The 17663-nt window shown below is 41.3% G+C and overlaps 1 protein-coding gene and 1 pseudogene across 1 annotated transcript in view; both read right to left on the reverse strand.

Moving 5' to 3' along the window:
• The window catches only part of MYO3B (myosin IIIB), a 386500-nt gene that overhangs the window by 271010 nt on the left and 97827 nt on the right, over nt 1–17663 (reverse strand). The window contains exon 8 of the mRNA XM_033111465.1: nt 11685–11750. Coding sequence (XP_032967356.1) covers nt 11685–11750 — 66 coding nt within the window. The remainder of the gene's footprint in view (nt 1–11684; nt 11751–17663) is intronic.
• On the reverse strand, nt 4846–5001 carry LOC117025511 (putative 60S ribosomal protein L39-like 5; annotated as a pseudogene).

A 17663-nucleotide genomic window follows, 5' to 3' on the forward strand; every position in this document is an offset into this window, starting at 1 on the left:
AAGCGGAAAACAGGTTACTGTTTGTGGGGGGGCTAGAGGGAAGGGAGGAATAGGGAGTAACGGCTTCATGGGTACTGGGCTTCCTTTGGGGTGATTAAAAAGTTTTGGAACTAGATAGAAGTGGTGGTTGCACAATATTGTGAATATACTGAATGCCAGTTAACTGTTTACCCTAAGATGGTTAAAATTATGTGAATCTCACCTCGATTAAACACACAAACACCTGCAGCATCATGAGCCTCAGAAGAGATGTTGGACTATCCTGCAGACCTGGGTTTAAATCCTAGCTCTGCCATTTTCTAGCAGGTCTAGCTGTGAGACTGCAGGATGGTCACTTAACTTCTAAGAAGCTCAGCTTCCCATCTGACTCGCAACCTGCCTCCTATGACAGCAGGAGGAGTTACTGAACTAATGCAAGCCAAGTGTATTTCACTGTGTCTGACACATAGCTTTAATCAATAAGCTTTAAATAAATCATACTGTTGTTATTATCTGTACTCTTGTTGGGGGACTCATCAAGACGACACGATCACCGTGTGACCCATGAATTGGACTCAGGCAACTGGAGGCTCCCCACTCCCTTTCCTGTCATAGGAGTGTGGGTTCTGCTTGCCTTCCCTGGTCCGAGAAGGTGCTCCAAGGATACTCAAGGGCAGTGGGAGACTGAAGAAAGAGGCGGACCACTCCAGACTGGTCTGTGGCAGGTTTAACAAAAAAGGGAATTTATTGATGAGGCTTGTGTTGGGTTGCCTCAAGATAAGTAGTTTTCCATACCTGCCCACCAAATCTTAAAAGTTTATATAAGAGGCTTAACTGGGTTCAGTCATGTATATCATCCAGATAGCCTCAACACCACATTCCCAAGGCTGTAACCTTGGGACAGTTTCAAATTTCACCGGGAATTTCCGAGGAGGTGGCGAACCAACACTTCTTCACACAGACAACCTCAAATGTATTCAACTTCTTTTACTTTAACTCTTAGGTATCTTTCAGGCTACCCCTGATTTAGCTGAGTGTAAGCTTTCTTTGCTTTCCTTGGCTAAATGAATTTTTCCATGTACAAAGATATTCATATAGCAGAGAGCTTGGTCATAATTAAAAAGACAAACAAATGAGAAACAAACTCATAGACACAGACAATAGTTTAGTGGTTACCAGAGGGTAAGGGGGGAGGGGGGTGGGAGATGAGGGTAAGGGGGATCAAATATATGGTGATGGAAGGAGAACTGACTCTGGGTGGTGAACACACAATGGGATTTATAAAGGATGTAATACAGAATTGTACACCTGAAATCTATGTAATTTTACTAACAATTGTCACCCCAATAAATTAAAAAAAAAAGATATGTGAACCCTAAGTCCACAAAGGTATGAGCTACCCTGGTTCAGATACACAGCAAATCAAGTATTACTAAGTGGTCATCCTCCTCTATCCCGGATGCAGCCTCAGAATCCTCCTAACGTAGCATTCTGGGAAGGTGATCAGGTGGGCGGTGTTGGGATACAAAATGACACCAATTTACCAATTTATATTGCAATTTGTTCCTCTCAGAAAGGCACTTGTGCCCAAGAAATCTTAGAGCAGAATGTGTACTGGTTCCTGAAAACCTCAATGAAGTCCCCAAATCATTGATAATTATAGAAATATCCCTCTTTTACTATTGGGTGGTAGGCTTGGGAGGAGGAATTGAACCTAAACACTTAACATCTGAGACATATCTAAATTTTAAAAAAAGAAAGGGAAGAGGGAGGGAAGGAGGAAGGAAGGAAGGAAAGAAGGGAGGAGAAGCTACACTATTACTTTACAGTGTAATAGTAATACTTGACATCAGGGTGATGCTGTACCATATTCCAAGGATTTTACATTTGATCTTCTCTAGTAGATAGGTGGACGTCGCTATTCTCACCGACAGCTTAGGAACTGGAGGCTTGGAGAGGTCAAATGACTTAAGGTGATGTAACCATCAAGTCCTGGACTATATTAGTTACCTAGGGCTGCCTGAACAAAGTACCACAAACTGAGTGGCTTAAACAACAGATATGTATTGTCTCACAGTTCTGGAGACTAGGAATCTGAGATGTGGACTCAAGGTTGGTAGAGCTAAGCTTCCTCTGAAGATGCCAGGGAGGGATCTACTCCAGACCCCTCTCCTAGCTTCTGCTAGTTCCTTGGCTTGTAGCAGCATAAGTCCAATCTTCACATCATATTCTATGTGTGTGTGTCTGTCTCAAAATTCTCCCTTTTTAGAAAGATATCAATATGACCTCATCTTAACTAATTACATCTACAATGACCCTGTTTCCAAATAAGGTCACATTCTGAGATACTGAGGTTTAGAACTTTAACATATGAAGTTTCAGGGTACATAATTCAACCCATGACACGGAGTGATCAAAGCCAGCCTTTCTGTACGTGTGTGAGGAGCACGGCTGGAGCTTTAGGGTTCGAACTTCGGGCCTCTCTTAAAGGCAGGAGTTCCCATTATTCACTAAAATATAGGCTTTTAAATAAAATTCTTTCAAGAAAACATTCAATAGTCCTTCACATCAAAAATAAATTATGATTATTTCCCCTTCACACATTAACTTGGTATAATAGCTAAATCATGCATTTGATAACCTTTGGAAATTCCGAATTAAAATACGGGGAGGTCAATGGAATACACACACACACACACACACACACACACACACACACACCCCAAAAGGAGATATATTTAAATTCACTTTTATAAATTTTGAATCCATTAAAACAAAAAAACAAAACAAACAAACAAGCAAACAAAAAACAGCCCTTTCCTCATTAGTGCCAAAGGCTTTTGTCTGTTATTTTTATCCCTGTCAGAAATCATCAGTGGGCTGCAAGAATGTAATACTGATGACATGAGCCTTCATTTCCATTTTTTAATTAAAATTCTATTGACCCAGAGCCAGATTTCCATCTGCACCAGAGCCTGTGGAAATTCCACAGTGGAAACTATAATGGTCAGGAAATGGAGGAGCAGGCAGGACCTGGGAGCTTAGCATCGAACCAGAAGAACATCACAGTTCTTGGGACAAGACCCAGGAGGGATGTTGACCTGGCCACTCCATGTGTCTACCTTGACCTTACTTTCGCGTCTCTCCCAGGCCACAGATCAGCCCTGCTGGGGATCATGACTGCCCCTCCTCAAGATACACTTCTGTTGAGACTCATCGCCCTGGGGGCACCACTGGCTCTCCTTCCTGACTTGCACATTTCCACTGATGGCACCACTATTGTGAGTGTCATCACTATCACTCACATTTGTTGACCTTTCAGTATTTATCTCACTTAATTCTTGCAACACTCTATAAAGTAGCATGGTTGCAGACTGTTATCTGTCTATGCACTCTCCACTATACTTAGGGATAGAGCCCTGGTACTGACCTGGGCCCATGGCTGCCATTAGAAGACTACATTTCTTAGCTTCCTTTGTAGTTAGGTGTGGCCATGTGATTAAGTTATAGCTAATGATACATTGTATGAAACTGCCAGGAAGTCTTCTTAAAGTAAGGAAAGTTTCACTTTTCCCCCCTTCCATCTGCCTGTAGTAAGCATGCAATTGTTGGGGTTACAGCAGCCATCTTGGCCCATGAGGTGCCCTTGGGAATAGAAATCACACTAAATGAGGCAGCACCAGGGCAAGAACCTGGGTAGCTGCCATGTGCCCTGCCAGCCATGCAGGGCTAACCCCCAGCTTATTTTACGTGAGAGGAAAATAAAAGTCTACCTTGCTTAAGCCACTCTTATTTGGAATTTTCTAACAGAGCAGACTTGATCTTAATCCCAAGTGGTTATAAGTATTATTACTCCCATTTTACAGACAAGGAAACTGACCTTAGAAAGGTGATGTAACTTGTTCAAGGTCAAAAATCTAAGTGGCAGTGTTAGAATACAACCTGATTTCAGATCCTGTGCTCTTAATTTCTATAACATATATTCTCTAGAAAGATCTTTCCCCGTGCTTAAATCACTAGAGTCAGGTTTAATACTTCCTTCTCTGTACCAGCTGTCCCCTCCCATAGTTAGTTGCCAAACACTGTGGGTTCTGCTTCCCAGGGTCCTGGTTTCCATTTCCTGTCCCACTGCTCCTTCCCCGTGGAGAAACCTGTGGTGGGCTGACAGCAGACAGAGGGACTCAGCCTGGACAAGGTGTGATCTGGGATCAGGAGGAGTGGTAGGGCTGTTAGTGGAGGGAAGAAGTGAAGGTTAAGTCTGCTCCAGGCTTTGCTTCTGTTTTGACTCCTTTTGGAGATGATTATCTCAGGATGAGTTTGAGGGGGTGGGCTGTTACTCTTGAGAAAGGAATGGAAGAGAGAGAGAGAGAGAGAGAGAGAGAGAGAGAGAGAGAGAGAGAGAGAGAGAGGGAGAGAGAGAGAGTTTCCTGAGCTGTGAAAGTCAGTGACTTTAAGTCTAAATAAAGAGAAGATGGATAGCAGATTGAATTATTCCAGAGGTGTCAAGGATAAGAAGGTCATTGACACTTGCTCTTTTTTTCCTGAACAAAAGGTCTCATATACCAGAGGTGCCCAAAATATGTATGCATATGACTTATATTCATCTTTTTTTATCAGTGTATATTGAGCATTACAATTTCAATACAGCTTTTTCCTTTCTTAAAATGTGTATACATTCTTTTTTGGCACCCTCTGTATTGATTACTGAACCTACTAGTGCAAAAGTACAGAAACAAAGAGAAAACTAATTTTCCCAATAAAACATGTCCAACTGTACAGATAATGGTGATGTTTTCCACTTGATATGATAAGATGCTAGTGACCTTGATACAGCATAAATATGCATGGCATCTCATGTGCGATTCCTTATAGACCCAGCTTGGTATTGCCCGAATGTCTCCTCTTGCCGTTGTACCTGATTTCATTACAAGTTTTCATCTGAATTCACTGGGGAATGGGACAATTCTGCTTTTGTTTCTTAGCCATGAATTGCTTGATCCTAAAATTCTTGTGAGAAGACATAGCAAGGAACAGAGTCAAATGCACACACCATGGTAACAAAGAAAAGGAGAAAGACCTGGTGACACTTTCAAAAAGCAGTTTCAGAATAGTGGTAGGAACCAAATGCAAAGGGTAAAACAATTAATAACTCCGCTTGCTGAGCGTGAACACAGAAGCGAGTCTTCTGGGGTTCAAATCCCAGCTCCACCCCTTATTAGATATGATTTTGGGACTCTTGACCTCTTTCTACCTCAATTTCTATAAAATGCAGATGATATTAGAACTATCTCGTAGGATTATGAAGATTAAATTATATGATGTGTAGAGAACAGAGCTTGGAGTGAGTAAGAGTTACACGTTAGTTATTATTTGTCAGGTTCTACATACACACTATATCATTTAATCTTTACAGTAACCCTATGAGGTAGGCATTCTCAGTCCCAATTTGACAAATGAGGACCAAGCCTCAGAAAGGTTAAATAACTTCCCCAGGGTTGCTGCTTTTGATGATGAGTCAGGTGGCCCTCTGGGGAGGTGAGGAGAGAGACAAGCTGTGGGCAGACATGTGAGGCACACCCCCTCCCACCCCAACTGCACGCCATGTGCTGGACACACAGATAACACAGAGCTCACAATCACTTCTGTTTACCTCAGCTGTAGATTCTTTTTGATTTACATTATAAAATTCAAGTATGATTTTTTTTTTTTTAAAAAAAAAAGGAAGAAAGAAAAGAAAAACAAAGAGGGAAGAAAAGAAAACAAAAGAAAAGAAAAGCCAGTATGGGGTATATGGTACAGAGTATCCTTTAGATTAACCCTATCTAAAAGTCACCTAACATAATGTGCCACAAGCACTAATAATGTGAAATCCACGATATACGAGTATGCTACAGATCTGGTTTCTCACAAGATCTAAACCCAGTATTTGTTGGGAAATAAATAGAATGTGCTGAGTCTGGATTACCCACTTTACTATGCCTTTTGCTTATTTTGAATGAGGCTCAAACCCTCATTGCCAGGGTTCATAGGACGAGAATATATTCCAGGTATACGGTGGACAACATACTGTTTCAAATTTCAAGTCACACTGAGCCACTTGGTTTACACCTTGAGAAAATCAGATTTTATTGGCTGAGTTTATAAGTGGGGGGGATAAGAGAGATCAAATCAGGCTCTTTGTGTCTTTAAATGATCTGTTAGGTAATCTAAATTAGATGCTCTTCAGGGAGAAATAACCTTGAAACACACAGCTTTATTTGTTCTCATGAAAGTGAAAAAAAAAATTCTAGTTTTTCAAAATAAGAAAAAAGTTGGGTTACATTTTTAAGTGTACTGATCAATATATGTTGAGGGGCTGAGGAGAATTTGAAGATTTTTAAATTAGAATTTTGTTAAGCTTCTCCAAGAATTTTTATTAATTCACTAACTCCCTGTAGCTTAAGAGACACTAATTAATTCAAGAACCCATAATAGCTAGTCATTGGCTAAATAAATCTAAATTGGAGTGAGTGTGTCACTGGAGATACCTCTGCTCATTTTAATTAAAATTACCAATTGTGAAGTAATGTAAATAAAGGTTATTGTATCCTTCTCCTCTAGGAAGTATTAACCCTTTGCATGGCCACCTGAGAATCCAACAGGACTTAAAAAGCCAAAACTATTTATGGAACTTAATCACTGAGTTAGACTATTTATCATTCCAAGTGTGTTGCTCATAGACATTATAAAGCCATGTCAAATTAAGCTGCCTTGAAAGACAAAATGGAGAATGGTGTAGAGGTGAGAATTGTTGCCTTGAAGGGAATGCAGTCAATGTCAAGGAAACAACCACCCCAAAATTGTAACCTTTATGAACATTCAGGCTTAGAAAACAAGCAAATGTTCTAGGTCTGAGTTTCAATTTTTAAGGAAAAAATTTATGCAAATGACCATTAGTTTCAATAGTTTTGTAGCTCAAATCTCACCTTATTAACATTCAATGCAATGGCTTGTAGCTCTTCGAAGGTCATTTGGAGGGATAGGAAAGGCTACCTCAACATTGCATGACTGAATGGCGGGGCTCCACCACCACGCTCACGCTGGAAAGTAGACACACCTGCACATTTAGTCAAGCCAGCCAAGCCAGGAAAGTGTGTGTGTGTGTGTGTGTGTGTGTGTGTGTGTGTGTTAGTCATCACTAGGTCCAAAGCTGACAGAGAACCCATGGTGTTCTTCTTGATGGCTTTGTCCTTGACTAAGAGAAATCCATCTCCATTGTCTAATCAGCTCAAGAACCAGTGATGACGAAGTCCTAAATCTAATTCCTAATAAAACCCCCAAAAGTTTTAGAGGCAACATGAAAAAGCAAAGATCATGGATACGTGGGGGTGGCCGGTTAGCTCGGTTGGAGCGTGGTGTTAGCAGTACCAAGGTTGCTGGTTTGATCCCCGCATGGGCCAGTGAGCTGCGCCCTCCTTAAAAAAAAAAAAATGTTCATGGATACAAATGAGCCCCAGTTAAGATCATCAGCGAGATGGACACATTTAGTACGTTATGACGATGTTCCAGAAGAAGATGACATGACTGTATTTGAATAAATGTAGATTGCTGTACATGAAAAAAATAAGATGTCCCCTGAAAATACGCCCTAATGCGTCTATTGGAGCAAAAATTAATATAAGACCGAGTCTTATTTTCAGGGAAATATGGTACCTTTTGGCCAATGGTTGGGAAAGTATTTTTGTACTTTAATCCAAAGACCTGATATTAGTTTAAACTTAAAAAAAGAACGGACATCCATTAAAAGGAAGGTGAATTTGGCAAAGGAAAGTTATTGTTATCTTATCAAAAGGCTACTTCTGAATAACGCCTCCTGACAAAACAGAAGTCTGGCTGGGACTTGAACCAGATAAAGTTGTTATGCAAATAGCTTTAGCCACAGGGGAAAGGGCTGATAATGAAATCTCTACAAAGCCAACCACACATTACAGAAGTGACAAAAAAATTTCAGGCAGGGTCCTAGCTTATGGATAAAAAGCAGTGCAGAATTTATGTGAGCATCATGTTTTATTTATCATAACTAGGCTGTCAGAAACCATGCTTTGACAAATGCATAACTAACACATATAAATGAGTCAATTATCACTAACAACCAAAGGTTCAAAACAAACAGGCTAATATTTCTTTACTTTTTTTTTTTAACCCTCAAACAGGTTTACTAATACTATTTCAGACATTAAAAATTTTCCCTACTGTCTCCAAATAAAGGAGGCTTGAAAAAAAATTTGAGAAACATTAAGTCACATCCCAGCACTCATGTTCCACCTTCCCTCCCATGCATTCTCTCTCTCTCTTCTTCTCTCTCTCTCTCTCTCTCTCCTTCTCCCTCTCTTTCCCTGTCTCTCTCTCCCTACACACACACACACACACACACACACACACACACACACACACAGACGCGCGCGCGCGCGCGTGCGTTCAAGCTCTGTCCCCCTGTCTACATAACTATAATCACTAAACTGCAGCCAGGCTAATCCCTTCAGACCGCTGTAGCAATCAATGAGAAGCCATACAGGTCCTTTGATGAGTGGTGATTATTATGAACCAAGAGCAGAAATCATTGAATGACTCTGCTATGGTGCAGCAGTCATATGGCGACAGGGTATCAGAAGATTTTAAAGCTGTTAAAGAATTTCTAGTCCTCTTCATTCTTTACAGAGAACCAGTTTAGTTTACTGTAATGTAATGCACCACAGCTCAGTCTACAAGGGGAACTGAAGCAATTATCTGGATATTCAGGCTAAAAGCTCTTTTCCTGCTATTACCAGATTATCATCTTGCCCACCTCAGTCCCAGCAATAATGGAAAGTTTATAATCTGAAGGTCTTAATCCTTCATCCTTCTTCCATTTCCCTCCCAACATGAGCAAGGTAAGTATAAAAGCAAACTAAGGCTCTCTCTTTAAATAGACATTTCTAACCCAGTGAGTATCATTGTTTATATTTAATTAGAGATTTGAATAAATAGAATGAAATAGTAAAGTTAAATTGCACTTGCTAGGCTGAGTAATGGCAGCCTAGGGTAAGTAGGCTGATCTACAAAACCAAAGGATATTATTTGAGAATAGTGAGCAGGTTTCTACCTAAAAATATAAAGTAAAATAATTAGTCCCTAATGTCAATAGTCCCAATAATTGGATAAAAGGAGAATTCACGGTTGAGAAATCTAAGATATTATAGGGAAAATAGGATTGGGTGGCTGAGGTCAGAAAAGAATCTATGAACAACTGCAATGTACATTTTCATTAATAAAACCAATGAAACAACTCATTAAAGAAAGAGAAGATTGATGACATTTTTCCATATCTTAAATTTGTAGTAAAGCACATAATCACTTAATTTTTCTCTTCCTTGGTTCATTTGAACCTTTTCAGACATTCCCTCCCCTGCAGTTTCAACAACTATTATCTGTGTTGAGTCCTCCATTCTAGCATCAAGACCTTTCTAAGGCTAAAGCAACTCAGAATGAGTGCATCTGGAATTCTCAGAGTTGAGGGAAACATGAGCAGATTTAAATGGGCATACAATAGGATTTGCCACAAGTAAAATCAATGGTTGGGAGGGATTTCTATACTGTGTTTAACCCTTTAAGCCCCAACCTCCATCTTCAATTATATACCTTAATTCCCAAATCCATCCAAGGAATACCATGCTTGGTTTAAGAACACAATCATATATTTTTAAAAAGTATACAGAAGCCAAACTTTGGTGAGTCAAGTCACATTTTAGAGGCATCATGAGAGCTTGGTATAGGAAGGCGTATTTATGAATATGTATTGGGTTTTTCTAGGCCAACAGTTTAGAGAAGGTCAATCAAGGGCATCTGTGTATAGCAACAGAATGAAAAGGAAAACTCTGCATCCAGCCTTGGCCAGCAAAATCATCGGAACCTTAACCACTGGATTTCTCTCCCTGGGCTGATCTGAAACGTATTTCCAGCTACCAAGGTGTCTTTAGCTCTCCAGTTGCCTCCCCCTCCTCCTTAGTCTCCCAAATCTCGGGAAATGGCTCTTCCTCTGCTCCTCTGTGAGCATCATTCCTCCTGCTGCATCTGTTGTTCCTCTCAACATTGCCCAACATCACCACCCTTGACTTGTGAGGACTGCATTCTACAGTCATTGCAGGAGCATCGGAACGGGGACTGGAGGGCGAGGAAATGTCCTCCATCCCTGGCCTTGAACTTTAAGGTCACATTTCAGCACAACCTTGCTTGGTAGAGTTCTTGGAGTTCCTCACTGCTCCTCTCTCCTGAGAAGGATGGCACAAATTCAGGAGGGACTGGACAAGCAAACAATTTCAGGGACCTTGAAGTATGTTACATTTGAAATGAAAATGAAATGCCCTTTATACAAAACCCCTGAGGACAAACATGTTTTGGAATTCAGAATTTTATCAAATTTTAGAAAAGTAAACCAGTGCCGTTACTGTATGTTATATAACTTCCCCAGCAGGATCTGGGGCAGCACGCTATAATCAAACACATTAATATATCTGCAGCAATTCACATGAATATTCACACTGAGTGAGATAAATAATGACTATAAATAACCACACTTCAGTTTAGGTCATGTATTGCCACCAAGTCAGTTCACATAAGGTCAGGACTTGCAGCTAAATGACTCAAGTACAAAAAACTTTCATCTTTCAGAGCTCTTTGGAGTCTGGAATTGTGGGTTAGGGATTGTTGATCTGTATTGTGATTGATTAAGGAAGATGATCAGGAGACCTAGTTTACTTCACTGCGCTGCCTCTTTATATAAGCACATGTTCGAGAAATTTGTGTTGACCCTTCCCTACTTCCTGCTTATCAGCTGTTTGGGTCACGTCTTTTCTCCTTCCATGACCTCTGAACACCTTGTTTGGTATAGCGGACACTGAGGGTACCTCTTCCCTGCTCCTGGGCCTGGGTATGGCATGCAATGCCTGGTCTGAATTCCTGCCTCCACAGTTCACCAGCCCCCTAGCTTGGGGTCACATAGTTCCCTCCAGCATACTGAACATCTTCCCAGACTTGGAACCAGTACAGTCCTCTGTCAGGGGTGTGACCAAAAGTTCATGTTCCCAGCATTGCGTCATCACCCCATTGGTGTTTTGTGGGTTTTACTCCTATCTTAGTCTCATTCAATCTTGCCTAGTTCCCAGTAACATAGCTCCCACCAAGTACATCACCCATCAATGGGTTTTCATCTTGTTCTCCAAATGTGAAGCCCTGGCCGGGGCTCTTCACCCCCATGCCTCAGGCCTGAGATCCTACTCTGACCCCTTAATCAGCTTGGGAACTGGAGCCCTGGTCCTACACCACAGATCCTAGCTCAAAGCCCACCTTCCAAGCTGCAAAACCTCTGTTGAAGACTGCCACCTCCTACTTTCTCTGTGGTCCCCGTGTGGGAAACAGATTTGGCGATATTTGCCCAGGACAGAGTAGATTCTCAGATAAAGGTGACCCACATGATAAGGAGGATGATTATAGTTCAGAGTCAAATGGAACTCCTTATTTTTCAAATCCTGCAGAGGCATCTTCTGTCATTTACTGGAACAAATTCTGTGTCATAACATGCTTGAAGGCATAACAACTTCTAGTGCCAAGTGAATCCCACAACTTGGATTTCTCCAATCACTGTTCAAGGCCTTGCTGGATAAGCAATTTTCAGTGGAAGAAATACTCACTGTGAAATAAAGTGGTTGAATTCTTCACACCATTTTTCCGGGTGAAGTAAAGTAGGTGGAGGATTTCTGAAAAACAAAAGCAATTTTTTTCTTACAAAAGAAAAGAAAAGTCTTCAGTTAAGGACAAAACATCAACTTGTCTACTGATACCATTCTAAAGAGCCCTAATAAAATCTGCTCTGTTTGTTCCCAGGTGGGAATCATTCATTAGTGGTAAGTTATAAAGTATCAGCCCATATTCATTTAGTCCTTCACTTTCATTGATTCAGGGCCTACTATGTCCATGGCTTTCCATAGGACCTGTGAGTGTTACGTAGGTTAGGAACATTTCTCAGGGGTGGATACTCTGATAAGCGGCGAGGCAAGGACACAACCACTATAACTGAGAGTGCAGTATTATTAGTGCCATCAGAAAACTATAAACTTAGTGCTGGGGCTTTAGAGAAATAGACTTTTAATTCTGCAGGATTTTCAGATCATTATGCTACCATTTGAATGAGTTATGTGATGCACTTAAACTATACTCATACTCATAAATTCATTGGTCCCATTTTATGTTATTTCCTATATGTTAACTTCTGCAATAGGCACTGGAGAAAGCAAAACAGCTAAGACAATGTTCCAGACCCAAGAGATCCCTGGTTAAAGAAGGGGGGAAAACATCTAGCATAACAAATTACTGAAGGTCCAACAGAACCAGAGAACTGCAGAAAGACTCTATGTAACCACTTCCTAGTGAGAAGACAAGAAAACGAGAAAGGAAAGGGCTCTGAATTTGACTGAATATTTACCCAAAGAGATTCAATTTTAAAACAGAAGTGACATTACCTTCGAGGGGAACTAAAATTTTGCCACCCCAAAATATGCCTTTTGGGATACTGACGTTAAGCTGGTTATTAAGAAACAAAAGACTCAGACAGAACCGTTGACTCTCCCCTTTTACCTACCTAAAGGAATTCAGATAGAAACATCTGCTTAAAGGAAGGGAGCATCCCCTTAACATAACACAAAGTAAATGTGGCAGACAGGGAAAAATCTATCACAGCCTATTTGTTGAACTTCCCTCTGTGTCCCAGTTGCTTCTGGGTGGCTCAGCAAGAATTTGTTTACCACATGTTTGCCTTCTCATCTCCCTTTAAGTTAGACCTGTTTTCACTTTGAAATCCCAGATCCCTGGCCCCACTCTCCTTTGTCCAGAATGGCATAGAAGCCTTAACTGCCCATTGCCTCCTTGGGTCTCCTATTCTTATGGCACTCCACAAGTTCATTCATAATAAATTTTGGACATTTTCTCCTGTTACTACATCTCTGTTAATGTGATTATTAGCCCAGCTAGAAGAACTTAGAAGGTGGGAGGAAAGTGATTTTTTTGCAACCCCACACCTTTAATTGATACTTTTTTTTTCTAGCCAGAAATGGAAATAGGGACTTGTGAGCAAGTCAAGTTCAGTAAATGAAGAAAGTTACATTTCTGCACACATGAATTATGATGTAAACTTTGAACTCATTATATATGATCTTTGTTTTCATCTGGGTTCTAACTGCTTCCTAAAGCCATAGATTGCTAGGCTTCAATAGGTAGAAATATGGGAAGCAGTAAGAATGACCAGAAATAAAAATTGTACCAGATAATGTGATTGCAAGTTGCCCCTCAATACCTATTCTCGTTTCATTTCTTATGATACGATTTTTATTGTGGCCTACTGCTGCCATATAAAGGCTACATTTTCCTGAGTTCCTCGTAGCTAGATGTGGCCATGTGAGTGAGTTCTGAGCAACGATATAAAATATTGTTCTGTGGTGTCTTCAGAAAGTCTTCTTAAAAGAGAGGAGACAGGCCATCTTTCTTATTCCCCCTGTTTGCTTCCTGGAGCGTAGATGTGACCACTGGAGCTTGAGTGGCCATTTTGGATATGAGGTGAACTTGAAAATGAAAGCTCTGAGCTGAGTATAGCAAAGAAGATAGGAAATTGGATTCATGATAACATTGCAAAGCTGCCATACCAGCTCTAGACTGCTTCCCCCTAGTTTTCCTTAGCAGGATAGAGAAATAAATTTCCATCTTCTTTAAGCCACTGTTATATGCAATTAATCCTAATTAAGCCAAAAATATTTCAGAGTATTATCCTATCACCTGATTAGAACAATTTTGATAAGTGATATAATAGAAGCACAAAATTATGTGGGAGCATAACTGAGGGGGCAATTTACCCAAGGTGGGGAGTCCCAGGAGACTTTATAAAGAAGATGAACTTGAGCTGACCCCTGAAGATTAGGTTGGGTTTTTCAAGATAGGAGGAGAGAGAAGCCATTTCAGCTTTGGTACATGAAACAACATGTGCCAAGTCACAAAAGTATAAAAAACATCTGGTAAGTCAAAGAACGTGAATAATTTGGTGGGGCTAGATTATATGAATCTTTCGGGTCTGGTGAGAGAGCAGGAGGCAAGGATGAGATGGGTAGGAAAAATGATGAGAGAAGTATATGATTTCCTTGTTCTGCGTAAGAATTTAATTATCCTTCATATCATCTGACTCAAAGATGCAAAGGCAAATTATCCGTGTACTCAGCTAGAAAGAGCAGCAGTTGGAAGGTTGCCCTTCCGTGATTCTGGAGGCTGCCTCTAGCTCATTCATTCCACTTAACAATATTTGCCTTCATGTTTCCCTAGCATTTTTAAATAATGAAAGTCCCACCATATAACTTCTGCTTCCATGCTAGTTAGGCTGACCTGTTTTTACTGGCTCGAGCTGTTTGAGGTTGTACATCCACATATTCGCCCAGCTCGCCTGTGGGGGCCTTGGTGTGGCATCTCTCAGCGAGTACGTTGTCCTAGATTATCTCTACAGCCCATTCCAGGACTTGAATTTTCCTTGCTGTTCTCAGGTTTTCCGATCATTTTGTTTTCACTGAGGCCAGTTCCATGAAGAAGAGCTACTTAAGCAATTTACTGTCTGATAGACTTCATTCACCCCCAAAGCAGTTAACCATTACCAAGAAGTCACTTGTAGACAGAATGCACAGACTTGATTAAAACAAGCCTAGTAGGCTTGACTCTGGCCAGCTGAGCCTGGAGGGAGAGACCTCTGCCGCAATTAGAGAACGACCTGGCAAGAGTCCACTGGAGAGATGGATGGCACGTGTCCACTCTCCTGTAGAGAACACTGTCCCTTCCTGTTTTCAGTCTGTTTCTTACCAGGAACTGTGGACAGGGGCTCCCATTTACGTGCTGGCCTGAACCTCTGCAGCAGGGCTCTGAGGACAGCAGCAGCTCACTCCGCATCCAGGCCACTACCCATCCCTGATGGCCTCACCTGAACCCCACTCAGGAAACATCTTCTTTGAAGCTTGGTGTCATAGGACTTTGTTTTAGAGAAGCTCGTTTGACCTTGTAGATGCCCTGCCTTTCCTGGAGTCCATCCATCATACTTAGGTTCAGTAAATCGAGATCTTGCGAAAGATTATTATCTGTGTGTAATAAAAACTTAAAAAGAAATCTGAAGGCTTTACAGTGCATTGTTTGCACCGGCAATATAAATTCTAGTTCTCTCGCCATCCAGGAAAAGCACCAAATAGGACATATTTTTGGCTGCTCTCAAAACTACAGATGCAAACTGCAACCCTGCCCAGAGGGTCTCTCCCTAAAAGGAGGTGAGATGCTTCATATTCGATATAATGGGAGAGTTGGTGCATAGCTGTGATTCAGAGACATGCAGACATCACTTGCTTATGTGTATGGATGCCGAGAGCCTGCAGGATGTATGAATGGTGAGTGGCTGGAAGATCCATGAATCTGAATAACCAGCTCTCATTTGGATAATGTTTATAAACACACTAAGGCAATGGAGGAAAGAGATAAGTCAGAGAAGAAAAATGACTATATTAGATTTGAATTTTGCCTGACTGGATTTTATCCTTGTGCTTTGGACCCGGAATTCAATTTCTATCAAGATCCCCTGCACACAGATAACATTAGGACTACATAAGGCTGGAAGCAAGGGGTGACGGTGAAGAGAGCCCTGAACCTATCATATACCCATTTTTGACATCATAATCCTGGGTCCAGCAAATATGGAGATAAAGTTAACGTTCTTCCTCCAAAGCCTCTGTGGAACAAAACGATTTGCTGAACGAATTGAACTCATTTTAGTTCCTGAAATAGAGAAACAGCTGATTGGACCAAGGTGGGCACCTGGCCTCCAGACAGCCAATCCTAATTTAATTTGGGGACTACAACATGACTTAAAATAAACTGGGTCAATCCAAGTCTCTTTAGAAGGTTTTTTTCCCCACCTTGAACAAAAAAAAAAAACAAAAGAATGAGGCAGTTTAGTAATGAGAGGTGAAGCTGAGAGATCTGTGATGATGGAGCAGATGGAGAGGCCACAGCACAATGTGCGAGGTGAAGTTTTAGGAAGTAGAAACCACAAGTAGGCAGAAAACCAGGCAATGAGGAGAAAATAGGCCAGGTAGAGGAGAAAGGAAGAAATGTGCCACAAGAAATGGAGACCCTGTGATGGGAGACCAAGTAGGTTATTCCACTGCTCCTTTTGTGAGTGCTTCTCCCTCAGGTGCACCCAGAATATTACTGGCCCCAGCATTCTGCTCTTAGCCCTATTCTCCTCCCATTCTACACTGAGGGCTCACTGTATGTCAATGGCTTCCTAATCTGTATCTCCTGCCTTGATTTCTCCTCTGCCTTTTGGCTGATGCAGCTAGCTACTTATGACAGGGTCCCATTTTGATTTCCCAGGAGCAGCTTGAAGTCAGCATGTTCAAAACCGAACATGTTCAAAACCGTCAGCATGTTCATTTCCTCCCCTAAAGCTGCATCCACTTGCCTGCTGAAGTTAGAAACTTGGGTTCTGTCCTCTCCTTTAACCCCACATCCAATTGGAGAGGTCAGAATAATGGCGCCCCAAAGAAGTCCACATTCTAATGCCCAGAATTTATGAACATGCTACATCCCGTGGCAGAAGGAACTTTGCTGATGTGACAGAAGTTAAGGACCTGGAGATGGAGGATTGCCTTGGATTACCGGGATGGGCTCAACTTAATGTCAAGGCCTTTAAAGCAGAAGACAGAGGCAGAAAGCAAGCAGAAGAGGCAGTGTGAAAAGGGAGTCTAGCCACCATTGCTGGAAGCTAGGGAAAGGAGCCAAGGAATGCAGATGGCCTCTGGAAGATGGGAACGGGCCTCAGTTGATACCCAGCAAGGAAATGGGGACCTCAGTTCTACAAATGCAAGGAAGTAAATTCTACTAATAACCTTGAATGAGCAAGGAAACCAACTGTCCCCTAGAGCCTCCAGAAAGGGGCGCAGCCTTGCTGACACCCTGATGTTAGCCCAGTGAGACTCATATCAGATTTCTAACTTACAGAACTATAAGATAATAAATCTGTGCTGCTTTAAAATGTTAAATTTGTGGTAACTTGTATTAATTTTCTATTGCTGTCACAACATCAAACAAGCACCAGTCCTATAAATTCAGCTTCTTAAATCCCTTTCTTAGTTCCCCATTCCCTCTTTCATATCCTAGCTCAGTCACTTACCACCCCATATCCACACTATTCCAGTAGCCTCCTCATTTTATTCCCTCTATCCTCATCTCTCTCTAATCCATCTTGCACTTGGCAGCTAGAATTTATTTATAACATACAAATCTGATATTGTTATTTCCTTGCTTTAAAATTTTTCAGTAGATCCACACAGCCAGCATGATAATATTAATGCTTTTGCGTGAAATACTAATGGCCTTGCCTGCTTATCTACCCAATCTCATCTCCAACCACTGCCCCATGTTCACTGAATGCTTCAGTACTGTACAATACAGAACCTACAGCTCCTAAAGCGGGTCCTGCTCTTTCATGCCTCAGGGGCTTTGCACATGCTCTGCTTTCAGTTTAGTGTGCTCTGCCCAATTTGTCCACCTCGCAGGTTTCTATTCGTACTCCATGTGTGTCTTTAGTGCCCAGCACA

Source organism: Rhinolophus ferrumequinum, chromosome 8 (genome assembly GCF_004115265.2).
Source record: "Rhinolophus ferrumequinum isolate MPI-CBG mRhiFer1 chromosome 8, mRhiFer1_v1.p, whole genome shotgun sequence".
NCBI lineage: Eukaryota > Metazoa > Chordata > Mammalia > Chiroptera > Rhinolophidae > Rhinolophus > Rhinolophus ferrumequinum.